The sequence below is a fragment of the Lagopus leucura genome, unplaced genomic scaffold, assembly GCF_019238085.1.
Source record: "Lagopus leucura isolate 7727_CA_CO unplaced genomic scaffold, USGS_WTPT01 Super-Scaffold_100001, whole genome shotgun sequence".
In the NCBI taxonomy this organism is placed as follows: Eukaryota; Metazoa; Chordata; class Aves; order Galliformes; family Phasianidae; genus Lagopus; species Lagopus leucura.
Window position 1 is genome coordinate 98,044,047 of NW_024962262.1, and position 14,365 is coordinate 98,058,411.

Sequence of the window (14,365 nt, forward strand, 5' to 3'; positions counted from 1 at the left end):
ACAGAGAATGAAGCTCATTTTAAAATCAATTAGGCACCAAAGGGAGAATGAAAAAATGCAATGAGCTGATGAAAAACCGAATCACTAGCAATGCAGTAACTCAGTGGCATCTCTGCTTTCCAAATCCAAGCTTGTTTCAGGGGTTGAAAGGCGCAAGACATAATTCCTCCACCTCTGTTACTGGATCAGTCCTGCCTAAGAATCTGGAAGAGGAGTCTGGGACAAGAACCGTTGGTTCTGTGAGCATCTTCCTTCGCTGACTGCGGCTGGTGCTGAACACTATTCCCAGCTGTTTATCTGGTCTACCCCCATTGAAAAGCTGCCAGAATTTTGTATCTTACACCCACTTATGGTCCCCTCTCTTATCCCATTCACTGGCAGTATCCATATGGTCAGTTTTGCTGCCAGGCTGGTTTTTCCAACCTTGCTCTTCTCCAGTTCAAGCATATTGAGATTTCCTCACGTGCTTTCTCCATTCCATCTTCGCCCTCATTCCCTTTCCACATTCACTCCTTCTGGTCTATTTTTCGTTTCTCTGCCGCACTCCTCCCCTCCCAGCTGTTTCTTTGGATGCATTATCACCTTCTATCAACAGCCTAAGGCTGGGCCTGGTCTCCAAATCAGAATCAATTCAAATTGCTGCCAGTGACTCGTAGGGGCAGTCCTTTCCACAAGCCAGTAACAAGCCATGTCCCACAACATGCAGAGGAACCTGCCCTATAAGCATAGACTCCCTTCTAAATCAGTGGCTATAAAATGAAGGTTGCAATCTTGCAAAAAGTTTTTGTAGCAATACTTTTTTTTGCAACATTAGCAGAAATAAAGACAGCATCCTGGCCAAATTCCAGTTTAGGTAATCCCTTCTGCTAGCTCGGACAGATGCTGGATTGTTTCTCCATCTTCTAACTGCAGAAGTCAGCTAGTAAATGTCATGCTCTGCTCCAAGCTAAAACATCACGTATCAGGGCAGAGGGCAGAAGCCTGTCTCTAGCTCAGAAGGAAGCACCAGCAGCCCTCATCTCCAGGCACGTGATGCCACCATGGTGATCCTCACTGCCTTGAGCCGTCAGGAGCGCACAGCCTATGGCACATCACCAGTACAGAGTTTCACCTCCTTCCCCGCTCAATGCAGTTCCAGCTCCGATCTGGGAACTCAGCTTTCATCTACGGAGAGCCCACATGCTGGGGATTGTCCCCATGCTGCTGGAATTGGATAATTGGACATTGTTTGGCTGCTGAATCATGGCTCTGTCAGGCTGCAGGCCGGACAGGCTCATTAGCATGCAGCCTGCCTCAGGAAGGAGGGTGCTGGGATGGCCATCACCTCCACGATGGACTGAAGTGTCACCACAGAGACTAAAAGGCTAGAGTATCTTTGAAGTAATATGGGCACACATCTTCCCTAGTTTTCCCATTTTTCTGAAGCAAACACGCACAACTTTTTTCCCTGTGTTGGTTTTTGTTTTTTTTTTCTAACTATTCTCACTTATATTTCCTTCACAGGTACACAGTTTTATAAAGAAAACCCCTGCTGTCACCCATTGTCCACCTGCTAGGTCATTGCACCATCCTGCAGTGAGTTCCGATCTGTCACAAGAGGTGCATGAGGTAGATCTTACTGCTCTCTCCAACTACCTGAAAGGAGGCTGTGGTAAGGTGGGAGTTGGCTTCTTCTCCCATGTAACTAGTGATAGGAGTAGAGAGAATAGCCTTAAGTTGCACCGGTGGAGATTCGGGTTGGACATAAGGAAATATTTCTCTGAAATAGTGGTCAGGCATTGAAATGGGCTGCCCAGAGAGGTGGTGGTGTCACTGTCCCTGGAGGTGCTCAAGAAACATTTAAATGATGTACTGAGGGACATGGTTTAATGGGAGGTACTGGTGATAGGTGGATGGTTGGACTGGGTGATCCTGAAGGTCTTCTCCAACCTTGGTGATTCTATGATTCTATGAACCATTGTTAGGGCAGGGCTGAGCTTCAAAGGCTACAGAGCTGCAGTTCAGGTCTCTCTTTAGTGGCCAACAGCTAACATCAATAATTTAATGAGCGCCTTATATCCTGAAATATTTCACAAACTGCGAAAATAAGATTCACTCCACCCACCTCTGGGCTGGGAGGTGGCAGCTGTTGAACTGGGCAGAGCCCCACTACATGACAGTATGGGACACTGAGTCCAAACAAACCACGGCTCCAAATGAAATTGCTTTTGGGAAATGAAGGAGGCAGTGCAGTATGTATGCGTGTGAAAAGGTCCCCATTCCCTAAAAACAAAAGATAAACTGGAAGTTTTTAAAAAGCAAAGGGCTGGTGCCCTTGTTTTACTCTGTGCCCAAATAGCAGCTTTTCCATAGAAGATGCTGAGAGAGGATGAGCTTGCCATCTCCTGAATCATCACCCCCTGCCTGCAGCAGACCTTCTTGGGCAATTCCTATGCAAGCACTAATCAGATGTGAACCTGCTCAGGCTATAATTGCTGCGAGCAAGGCTTGAGGCTGAATAGCAGCATGCTTATTTAGCTGTCATGTTTAGGAGCCTAAGCAGTATCCAGTTAATCTTCTCAAATCCCATTATTGAAGTGGAGTGACAGATGGGTATTTTAGCAGGCTAGAAATAAGGACTAATTAGAACTCCTAACCCTGCTTTGTATTTGTTACACTTCCCCGGCTCTGAAACAGGTTTGATAGCAGTGCCCAGGTCCCCATGCCTGGCTGATCCAGGGCCACAGAAGGACCTCCTCCAGGTTCTTCCAAGTCCAAGGTGGGACCCCAGATCCAAGCTTTGCTGGGATCTGGAACTCAATTTCCTGGCTTAGAGCTCTTTTGTGGCTTTGCATAGCAGACCCCGGGCAGCAGCGTGTGACTGACACTCACAATCGAGCCAGCAAGGAAGAATAATGGAGTCAATAGATCAAAACCATCCCTTCTCGTTTACTGCTCTTAAGCTTGCCTTAGGCACAGTTCCTTGATATATTGACTTTGGCAACATGTACATACTGCCATCCTGGCAATTAAGGTATTTGAATGGAAGGAGAAAAAAAATGAAAACTAAAGAGTTAAGGAAGGGAAATCAAAACTTCTAGCAACAGGGGAGAATCCCCCTTGCCTTTTCTGTGACCTGGAGCTGTCAGCTCAAGCCAACTCCATGATCTCTTCAGAGGATCCGGGCCATTTGTTTTATCTTTTCTTTGCTTCATTCCTTTACCTTGTTGCACTTCTGGTTTCCAGCTGGAATGGGATGGGAAGAAAGAGAATGGGATTATGTAAGGAAGGCTGTTGTGCTATTTTTCTGGCTTGATTATAAGCAGAAGGTGCAATAAATCTCACGGGAGAGCTCATCCTCATTTAGTGTCTTGTGGATCTGAGACTACCTGACCAGAGCAAGGGTGAGGCAAATGCTATAGCAAGTAGAGAGGATAAAAAGAGCAAAATGGTGAAGCTGTTCCCCTCTCTCATTCTGCACAAGGAAAGAAAGCAATTCAGCCCTGCTGACAGCTTATTTATTTCATCTGAACTGCAGCTTTGGGGTCCAGAAGGAGAGCTCATCTTCCCACTGCACCACTGAGCCTCACAAGGGATGAGTGCAGGGACGAATAGAAAAACAAGCATGAGGTGCACATGGAGCAAGGGATTTTTTACACACAGGTTGGCCCTGCTTGCTTCCAAGCCACCTGTCTGCAGTAGGACAGACAGTCCACTCACTGCCAGAGATGGCAAATGCAGAATGCTTCCAGCAGCAAGAATGTCTCAGTTGAAATACTCAGATTCAGGATGGCAGACCTGGCCTTTTCCTTCTAGTGTTTTGGGTTTGCTATTTTTGTATTTTTGATTAATCAAGGAATACAGGCAGTGAGCATTGCAGAGCTCTCTCTAGACTGGATCTTGCCTTTTGTGCCCTGCACCCCACACCTAGGGACAGTTTGTGAGCATGTCAGCACCTTTCAGGTAAAAAAGGCAGCACTGATGCTGCTGTGTCTGGTGAAAACCACAGTGATATTCTCTGCATGAAGTTTGTACCAGAGATCCTGAGCCAATCTCCTGTCTGTCATCTGTGGGAAACCAGTTACACAGCAGAGTTAGAGCAGGAATATCCCCTGGCCTTTTGGATGCTCATTCCCTGTTTTAGAGATGCAGGTACGTCTCCTCTAACCATTTAGCCACCTGACAGTATTTAATCACATTACAAAAGCAAATGCACACACCATTCTAGGTGGAAGAAAGCAGAGTAAGGACATGAGATGCAGAGAGAGTTTTCCATTTTGTTTGGGGGTTAGTTTTTGTTCTTTCTTTAACTGTTCTATGCTTTACAGAACTAAACAAAGCCTCCTGTTCCAGATGATAAATCTTCAAGCTGCTCTTGGCTCCAGAGAGCACAGAAGATAATAGCATTTCCAAAGGCATTTAGTTAGCTGAGCCCTGAGTGTAGAAGAGAGCAAAGAGGAGGAGGAGATAAATGGCCGTGAACCCAGCTCAGCTGCTCGGGGCATATTTGTGAGAACAGCAGCCACAGCTGAGCATCCTGCATGGGGACACACACGTTCCCAGCCCTGCCCAGTCCCTGTGCTGGAGCAGGGCGCACAACACAGCCACTGGCAGAAGAACAAGCAAGACCACCAGTCCCCAGCTTTCCAGCTCCATGGGTCTACACCTGAGGATGATGTGCTGCCTTGCAGCACTGTTTGTGGCATTCTATTAAGCCAAGGCATGCACAGCTTTCATAAGATACAGCATATCAGCCTATTATAAAAAGCATACATTAAGTTGCTCAAGCTGGCCAGCAGCAAGACTGCAGAAAGCATTAACGAACAGGGCTTCTTTCTGAAAAGGTAATTCATTTTTAGTATTAACCAGAGCAGAAAGGATGCTCAGTACTGCCCCAGCTGCATTTTCAGCCTATGTTGGGAGGCCAAGGCCAATTTCTGACAGAAACCATGCACATTACTAGGAACATTAGAAAAACCATGAAAAGCATTACCTAATAATAAGTGGAGGGAGGTGATCCTTGCCCTCTGCTCAGCACTGGTGAGGCTATGTCTGGTGCACTGAGTCCAGCTCTAGGCACCCCATAGAGGAAAGACAAGGACTTCATGGAGCAAGTCCCACTCAGTGCCCTTGTCACATTTGCTGCTTTCCACATGCACATAAGTTTACCTAAGTCCAAATCCATCCAGCTAACCCAGCACTGCTGGGAACTGAGGCTGTCACAGCTGCTGGCACCAGGATAGAGGCAGGCTGCTTTGAACCTAGGCTAAGCTTCTCTTTGCAAACAGGGAACCGGCAACAAAATGCAAAAGGTGTGTGTTTTGCTCTTTCTTTTCTGGTGCTCTTTTGTTAAGAGCAAGAGAAGTCTCCACTGGGATGGGAACTGGGAATCCAATCCAGCTGTCATCATGCTTAATGCAAGAGGGGAGGCAGAAGAGGACATCACTATCTGTATCAGTGGTGCACGTCAAAAGGCTTGTAGGGTTAGGGACTCTACTCCTCATTCCCATACATCAAAGCATTGGTTTTGCTCTTTAGTGAGACTGAAGTTTAGTATCAGTGTCCTGAACTTCATTATATGCAAAGGCTACAACTGTGACAGCAAGATCAGTCTCAAACCCGTGGTAGGCACTTGCACATCTGCTGTCACACTGGTGCAGAATACCAGAAAGTCTGCTTGTGGCTTCAGATAAATATAGAAAACAGAGGGTTACATTATTGAATTACATATGAAAGTTAATAATACAGTCAGCACAGTTGCCCCACATTATTTAATTCCAGAGTAAATTCAATTTATGTTGCTTTGTTCTGTCCATGTCCATTGTAAACATGCTGCAGATTTTTTTTGTTGACAATGCAAAACACATCCACTGAAGTTATCAGCAGAGAAGCTGAAGGTTCTGGCATACTAACAAAGGATAACTGGGGCTTGAGGCCCTGGGAATGGATGGAAAGTTGCCCTTAAAATAACTATCAGTGGAGCCAGTCAGCAGCTTTGATCTTGTGCTAGGTACCTAGAATAATGTGGATAAGATCCTTAAGATCATCAGGTCCAGCCATCAACCCAACACTACCAAGTTCACCACTAAACCACGACCCTGAGCACCATATCCACACACAGGTTGCTGTGTCAAAGTCACAAGTTTACCCAACCCCTGTTGGTGGTTCAAGACTGGAGGCAGACACCGGTAGTTCTCTCCTTTTAGTCAGCCTCAATTTGTGCTTCACATGTAGGGAAACAACATCTGACGCAGATCAGAGATGTGGTCTAAGAAGTGACATGGGTGGTCAGTGTGACAGCCACCTCACCTCACACCCAGCAGGATGGATATGCTGCTGGTGATGGGGCTGTTTTCATTTCCCCTAATACTGTTAAAAGAGAAACACTGAATCATATGTCTTTGACACAGCTCTGACTGCCAGCAAATGCTGCTGCTGTAAAACGGTGTCATATATGCAAAATCTGAGCTACGGGTGCAACAGACTCTCCAAAGCAGAACGAGGCCCAGAATGAAAACTTTAGAACTGAGCACTGAGATCATTCAGATCGCTTGTTCTCACACCTACACCAGCTGTGTTACACATTCACCTCATGCAGTTCCAGCGTTTCATCCACCATGGGTATTTGCTTGAGCCACTGCAAGCTGTCACATCACAGGCACTGAGATCCTTGCTGCCCCACATCCAGATGAAATCAGCTGTCACCAACAAAGAGAAAGCATCTGCTGAATCAAAATACATTTTCTCATCTAGGATCTGAAGGGAAGACATGGTTCACACTGTTCACCAAGCATGGGGGAGAAGGCCGGGTCAAAGCGGGGCTCAGTGCATGTAGATGACGACACGTGTGCCTCCCGCAGTGCTCGGTGAGGGAAAGGGAAAGCAGGAAGCAGCATGGAAGAGTTCTCTGCTAATAACAGAGCTAACAACGAAAAGTCAATACAGAGCAAGGAGCTGATCTCGATAAGAATGCTTAACTGCAGTAACACCGTGCCACAGGGACACAAATCTCCAGTTCTCAGGAACCAGAAACAGATTGAGGAAGTAACACAAACATCGTCCAAAGCAAGGAGGAACAGTGGAGCAGCAGAAGCAGACAGATGGCTCCTGCTCCCGTTGTTCCCAATGTCTTGCTGCTCTCACTTTGTTGCCATAGAGGCTGATGTCTGGGACCCATAACATGATGCTCCGCTTGTGAGAGTGGGTGGAGAAAAGCAAACTCTGTTATTAACAGTTTTCCCCCTGCACTCTCCGTTTTGACAGCACAGCATCTCACCTCTCTGTCCTCTACACATGCCTTGCACCCTGGAATGGTGGCCCTAGCCCACCTCCGATTCATGTGCTCATCCTTTTCTTTTGCCTCTAATTTCAGAACCAGGCTATCCTGCTGGCTCCCATCACAAAGATGAGGAGATGCAGCCTTAACATGCAGACATCACATTCCCAACCTGGAGCAGACACCACAGAGCACAAGTCATGAGGCTGCTTGGTCCATCAGCAGTGGGAAATGCAGAGCAGACTGCAGCAGCACATCCAATGCCTTTCCAGCCAACCCAAAGAGGCTTTGCTTGTCCCCTTCTCCTCCCAGCCCCTGCTACTTCTTCCCACACCAGGTGACAAGCAGCGTTTGCATAGCCCAGAACGATGTGCATCAGGGAGCTGATCTGGATTGAGAGCAACCTGTCTGCAAAAAGAGAGAAAGGTTTCTTTTCAGATCAGTCCTTCAGACAGAACTCCCCAGTGCCACAGTTTCTAATTTCAAGAGCGGGATGAAGGCAGCTCTTCATTCTTCTGCAGCAGATTAAACGAGCATGTGGCGTTTTCATTTTACCAAGGAGACTTTAAAATAATGGCCTTGTCTTTTTCCTCCACATCGCCATTAATGATCCTTCAGCAGTTTTCCCAGGCCTTTCTGCATGCATCACTAACCAAAAGCACCTAATCAAAAGCAAGGGCATGCATTCACTTCAGTATGTCAACACAAGAGCAGCTTGAAAAGAAATAAAGTAAGCAGACACAAATGCATCTTTTCTGGCAAAGTAATTCTGCAGCATCTAATTCCACTTTGGAGCCCAGAAATTCACTCTGTGACATGGGGTAAATCTTAGATGTTCAACAGCATTAGGCAAAAGCACACACCAGTTGCTACACACCTATGTGTGCTATGGTTTTTGCACACACCCGTGCTCAGCCCCGCCTGCTCCTATCCCAGAAACACGCAGCTGCACACATGAGGAAGGAAAGCCCTATGACCCAGAAAAGTTGCTCCACATCTGGGCTGCAGGTTTGAGGGCTGGCTCCAAAGGGAGCCTGTCCTCAAAGCAAACTTTCTTCCCGAGTGGCAGCTCTCATCTGTCTGAGCTCAGACGAGGCAGTTTCACCATGAAATACACTGCATCAGAACCAGGCAAGGCTGTCCCAAACCAGTCAGAGAGCACCCAGGGCCACCTTTCCTTGGACAAACTTATTACCATTGAATTATTGTTACTGTTTCCCCTCAGAAATCCGTGCCAATCCCCTAGTAATGTCTTGACCTGCTGCGGCTCTCTAAAGCTGTTAGAATTTGGGGAACTAGTGCCAGCCAGAACCTCTACATTTTTATGAGACCACTAGATCTAAATGAAAACTTTTCATACTCACATTCAAATGCAGCTGTGACAAGGCAGGAGCAGACTCTGCAAAAGCTGATAACGTCTCCCTGTGCTACATTTGCAAAGCACAGCTCCCTTCCAGGGAATGATGCTGGCTGGCCACGAGCTTGGCCATAGCAAGGAGAGTATGAGGGGGCTGGTGGTTTCAAAGCTCCTCCAGTGAAGTGGCCCTATTTCTGCAGCAAACAACAAAGGCAATAACCAGTGCTGGGCAGAGTGACAGAAAGTGCTTGGGTGCCACTGTGGGAGCTGCAGGGAGTGTGGGAGGGGGTTAAGGGGAAAAGCTGAGCTCATTGCATCCCAACATCAGGCAGGAAACAGATGTGCAGCAAAACACAGAGGGGTACACTGACACCATTATTAATGGCTGATGGGGGAGACTAGGATGTGCCAATCAGACCTGCAGGCTGAGAATAAGGTGTCTAGTCTGAGGCTTTTGGCTTTTGCTGTCCTGATAACCTATCCTTGCCCATCATACTAAGATGGAAGAGAAAGACTCAGCCTTTTTCTGAGATCTATGTGGCTCTAAACAAATGATGCAAAGGCAGATCTGAGTCAGGAGTGATTCCAATGCAAAAGAACAGACTGTCTTTTACCAGCACAATCCTATTTTTATAGATGCTGCAGTTGTTGCTGTTTAAAAAGAATGGAAGTTGTACCTGATTGAGTACCTCGTAACCCAGTTTGAGTCTTCCACATTAGAAGTACTGGTAGTATTAATCTCAGTTTTTCTTAGTTCCTCTTATTTTAACAGCTTTTCAGCCCTCTCTTGAAACATTCTGTGATATGCCCAAAAGCAAGACTATTGTTTCTGACTATTTTCTTAAGCAGATCAGAATGTCTTGCCTCAGTTAAGGTTTGTGCACAGCTTTGCATCACCTATTCTCTACTGGCCCACCCATCACTATAAAATAGTTGTCATTAAGGAAACTGGGGTCCCAACATGTGGCTCCCACTGAATTGAGCAGAAGCACTATGTACTTTTGCCCGCTGGACACCTAGATGGTTATCAAGAGGCCAAAATAAGGCTCTAATGTTAACCCTTCAGGGCTAATAACTCGCTAGATCCATTGCAGCAGTACAGCACTTTAACAAAGTCTGACACGATGAAATGTTTCAGCAGAGATTTAGCCCTCTTGCCAACAGAAAGACCTGAAAACATAACTCAGATGTGCACTGAAGTTTCAGAAAACAGAAAGCAGTTAAGAAGTCCAGCACTGTTTTTTTTTCATCTCATGATTTTTGTGGTCTGACTCATGACTACAGATGCTTGGGAGCACTGATAACAGCCGGCCCCCATAAGGAGCACAACAACTCTCTGTGTCTAGACCACTGGCAGGAAAAGGCCAAGTAGGGTCAAACGCAGCAGTGACAGGAACTGACTTGAAATGTGGTAAATTCAAGGCAGCCGAGCTTTAAACCAGCCGCCAGACAGCAACATCTGTCCACATCACTGAGCTGGGTCAGGTCTGAAGAGTCTTTGTAGGGCTAACAGTCTGTAATCTCCTGAACTACTCCACTGAACCTGCTGAAGAATTTACCTCTACACCACTCTTAAATACTTTGTAAGTCTGACACAGCTTTTACTGTATTATCATAAAGCTCATTACTAGGCTCACTACACTGGGCTCAGCTCATCTGATCAGGAAACAGTGGGATCTCACCACCTTCCACTGAAATGCAGCCATCTCTGATGCAGACCACAACTAGTTATTAAAGAGTTAAATGACAGGAGAGGAAATGCTGATACCTTAAGCAGAACATAACTCTCTCCACTGGAATTTGGCAGGGACACAGGGACTAAGGTCCTTGCAGAAAGCACAAGCCGCTCTTCAACAACCACAAGCATGCAGGAGCTCAAGTTGTGCATTTCCTCCACAGAGCATCAAGCGTACAATGCAGCACCCCCTGTCTGTAACAGCTAATCCCAAGGGAAAAAGCCAGATTGAATTGGCTGCGCTAGAACCTGCTTTCACAAAGATCCACAGCAAACCCTTTCCTGGAGAGCAGCCGACATGCTCTCCCCATCCTCAGCTGCCAGCTTCCATGAGCAGACAGGTACCAGAACTGCCTCCAAGCAGGGAACGAACAGAGCCTGCTTCCACCAATTAAACACACGTAAAGCAGAGAGAGAGTGTTTTGCATCTGTGACAAAACCTCTGCCTGCAGAAGTGCTGGCTTGTCGCTGAGAACAGGCAGGACAATATAACTATCCCCAAACCAGCTATCTCTCATGCTCTATTGCTCTTCTGATTTTGCTTCATAAAGTACAGGTTGCAAATTCACGACGTGCTGGTGACATCTGAATGTTCATTTCTTCCCAAAAGGCCACCTTGGCACTCTTGGTCACATTCCTACCGATCCAACACAACTTACTTCTCAGTAAACTTCTAACAACCGAGTCTTTCATTTCTGGATCCCACAGCACTGGGCCATGGGATGTGCTATTCAGCAAATAGCAGCACTGTACAAAGGGAAAGGAACTTCACGTCCTCCCTGGTTCTCCTCAACTCTGAGGGAAAAGGAGGTTGGCACTGTGAACCATCCCACAGATGAGACAATGCCCTTCTTTCTTGCACCCAAACAAACCATTTTAAAGAACTGCAGAGTTTCTGGTAATAAAGTTTGCTGTTCTGGCATAATTTCAGCTGCAGTAATTATGTCTCAGCCTTAAAAATCCCCCTTGATGCTCCAGCTGAATATACTGCCTGTACCTGCCTTCCCCATGCTCTTTCTCAGTGTTTCTGTAAACAGCTGTAAATTGTCCCTCCACCACTGCCGCTCACATAAGCATTGAGTGGGGTTTATCTAGCTGTATCTTCCACTGCCAAAGCAATATCAGTTCATTAAGTCTGTTATTCTGGCTGTTTCGATTCAGTGGCCATTAAGAGCTATATAAGTTAAAGGATACGGTAATTGTTACTGTCAGCTCACAATGAAATTGAATGACTGGCTTTCCCCCATACCTGAATAAATGCACGTATATAACGGTTTATCTCAGTGATATATGCTCTGTCCTCTTCCCAGTGCCGTGGAAAGGACATCCACTACATAGTCCATCCCGCTGCCAGTGCCATTCCTCCCCTCACTCCATCAGCCATGCTCATCAGCAAATGAAAGACCTGATTGTACAGCCCTGCTTGCACAGCACCGACATTGCTGTTGGAAGCTCTCCTGCTCGGAGCAGCCTGACATCGGTTAAGTTAACTGACTCCAACTGGCACAGAGTACTAACATCAGGGATGGGAACAGGCGTGTATTTATCTTTCCTTATTCCATAAGTCAAACTCTCTGCTGCTTCTCTCGTCCTCCAACCTTCTCCTGGAAAAATCACCGTGCATCCTCCCACAACCAAGACTGACTGCTTCCAGCTGAGGACCCTCTTATCACAGTTACCTCTTATCTGACTACCATGTTTCGATCTCATATCTGGAAAAACAGCGGTCAGGGGGAGGAGGAGAAGAGGGAAGCAGAGCAGTGAAAATGTTAGCTCAGCTGCCCCTCACACCTCACACCCAGCCCTGCACCACCTCCAGCTTCTGTCCTGCCTCAGTCCCCCAGGAAAAGGACAATACGGGATATGGAACCAAGAACGGGTAGATGGGAAGTCCCCAGCCCCTCCACAGGTCCTGCTGCGCTCTTGTCCCACAGTCTTCAGGAATACTGGATTTGAGTGGGGCAACACTCCTCTGCAAGTCCAGCTCCCTAATGCCTGCCTTCTCCAAGGCCAAGGGGATGGGAGAGGGCATCACAATGTGCATGGACCATCTGTGTCCTCACTGGCACACCCTCATCCCTACAAACCGTGCTTCTCAAACAAGACCCATGCAGGCGCATCACCACAGCAATCTTCCACTTGTTCATTCATTGTGAGTGCCTGGGCAGTGACTCCACTTCCCACAGATAAAACAGATCCAGGTTGCTTACCCCTCACCTTTGGGAAAGGTTCAGTTTCCAGTCCCGCCAATAAAAACTAAATCCCAAAACCGTGGATGCGCACTCTACTCATCTACAACCAGAGTAAGAATAAAGAGGCATTTACCATCCTGCCCAGAGCTCTCCAGATGCTCCGTCAGGTCACAGCCGAATGCGCTCGCGGCTCCCTTCCTCTTGAGTTTCTGCTTGGCTCCCTTGTTCTTCATGAGGTTAGTCCCAAAAGAGGTTCACCCCCCTCCTGCCTTCCCCCCCAGCCCCTGGCCTGGTGCGGGGTGACAAAAACTGGCTCTTCTCAGACCACCGCCCGCGTCCCGCTCCTGGGAGGTAGCATCAGGGGTCCCACACGGCGTCCGGACAGAGAAATCAACATTAATCCCCACCAGATGTTGGGCTGCTCCGGTGGCAGGGGAAGGTCAGGGTGCAAGGAGGCTGCCCAGCAGCGATCATAGCTCACTCCCGGAAGGCTTCGCATCGAGGGGAAGCGGCTGGTGGACGGGTGCCCGCATCCGAGCTGGAGAAGACGAGGGCAGGCAGTGGTGGCAGTGTGGACTTCTGTCCCTCAGAGCAGCCCTGGGACGCTCTGCAGTCACCCTTCTGGGTTTCCTCAGCCAGGCTGTCGCTGCCGCCAGCCACAAGCGTCCCGCTCTGGTCTTCCTTCTCCCAGCTTTTGGAGGAGAGCGGGTCCTCCTGCGGGCTAATGGAAAGGGACTGGGGAAGAGCCTGTGCGAGGCTCCTCGCTGGCTCCCCCCCTTCCCCTCCTCCTGCCGTCGGACAGCGGGAGGAATGAGAAACCAGCTTCCTGTCCTGACTCCCTCGCCCGCTCTCCCTCCTTTCCCGCCTTTGACAAATCCTAGGATTATCCAGCTGAAAAAAATGCTGAAAGGAAGTTCGCCGAGGAGGAGCGGAGCGGGGGGGGGGAGGTGGAGGGATGCAGAGGACGTTTTTTTGGCAGTAAAGTGCGTTTGTGAGCGAGAGGCTGAGGAAAGGCAACGAGGGGCTGGAGGACGGGGGAGGAAGAGGGAAAGCCTGCCCTGGCCATGGGCAGATAACGGGCTGAGGGAGGAAATCACAGCTCCCTCGGCACTGCTGAGGCCCGCGGTCGGGCGCTTCCTGCGCTGCCGAGGCTCAGCACCAAAAAGGCCTGGGAGGGGCGGCCAAGAAATCCCTGCCACCTCTGGCCAGTTCCTTCATTCTGAGGCATCCCTCCACCGTGGCTCTGTCCCTTCAGGGTATGCCTTCCTCTCTAGAGGCATGGGCTGGGATTGGCAAAGCATGAGACGGGAGCATAAAGTTGGGAAACGAAAGACGGAGAGGCGGGAACCGTCCTCCCTCCTCCCTGGCTCTCGGCAAGCAGAAACAGATGCCGTTCCTGTGCTGTACAGTCAGCTCTCAGAGAAAGCTGCCCTTTGCTGAAGAAGAGATTCAGAGCCAGGAAGCTGCATCACCCAGGAGTGTCAAGAAGGAAAATGGGGCAGCTCTTCCATCTGCGCCAGCTCCTGCACCCATCCAACACCTCTCTTCATTACACATATTTTGTGAGAGCAGCCCCTTACTCTTTTCCTGTATTTTCTCTCCCAGAAACTCAGAGCTCCTTCCAGGGCTGGGGATGCCAATGGGATGCATGCTCCATAAAGGGAGGCAAAACTTGCTCTCCAAGAGTTTCGCTGCCCCCTTCTTGCCCTATGCCATAGAACACTCTGTGGATCTTGGTGGAAAATGAACCAATAAAAACAGCTCCTTGCAGCTTTTCACTAAAAAACAGCTATAATCAGTTCAAGAAGTTTTGGTTGTTGTTGTTT

At 48.2% G+C, this 14,365-nt stretch overlaps 1 protein-coding gene across 2 annotated transcripts in view; it reads right to left on the reverse strand.

The window, feature by feature from the left end:
- The window catches only part of ARHGAP31 (Rho GTPase activating protein 31), a 57,555-nt gene extending 43,982 nt beyond the window's left edge, over positions 1-13,573 (reverse strand). Inside the window, exon 1 of one of the 2 annotated variants that reach the window (XM_042866771.1) lies at positions 12,673-13,573. In XM_042866771.1, coding sequence (XP_042722705.1) covers positions 12,673-12,772 — 100 coding nt within the window. In that variant the 5' untranslated portion in view covers positions 12,773-13,573. The remainder of the gene's footprint in view (positions 1-12,672) is intronic. The other variant, XM_042866772.1, reaches the window with a different exon arrangement.
- Positions 13,574-14,365: the final 792 nt, after the last annotated feature.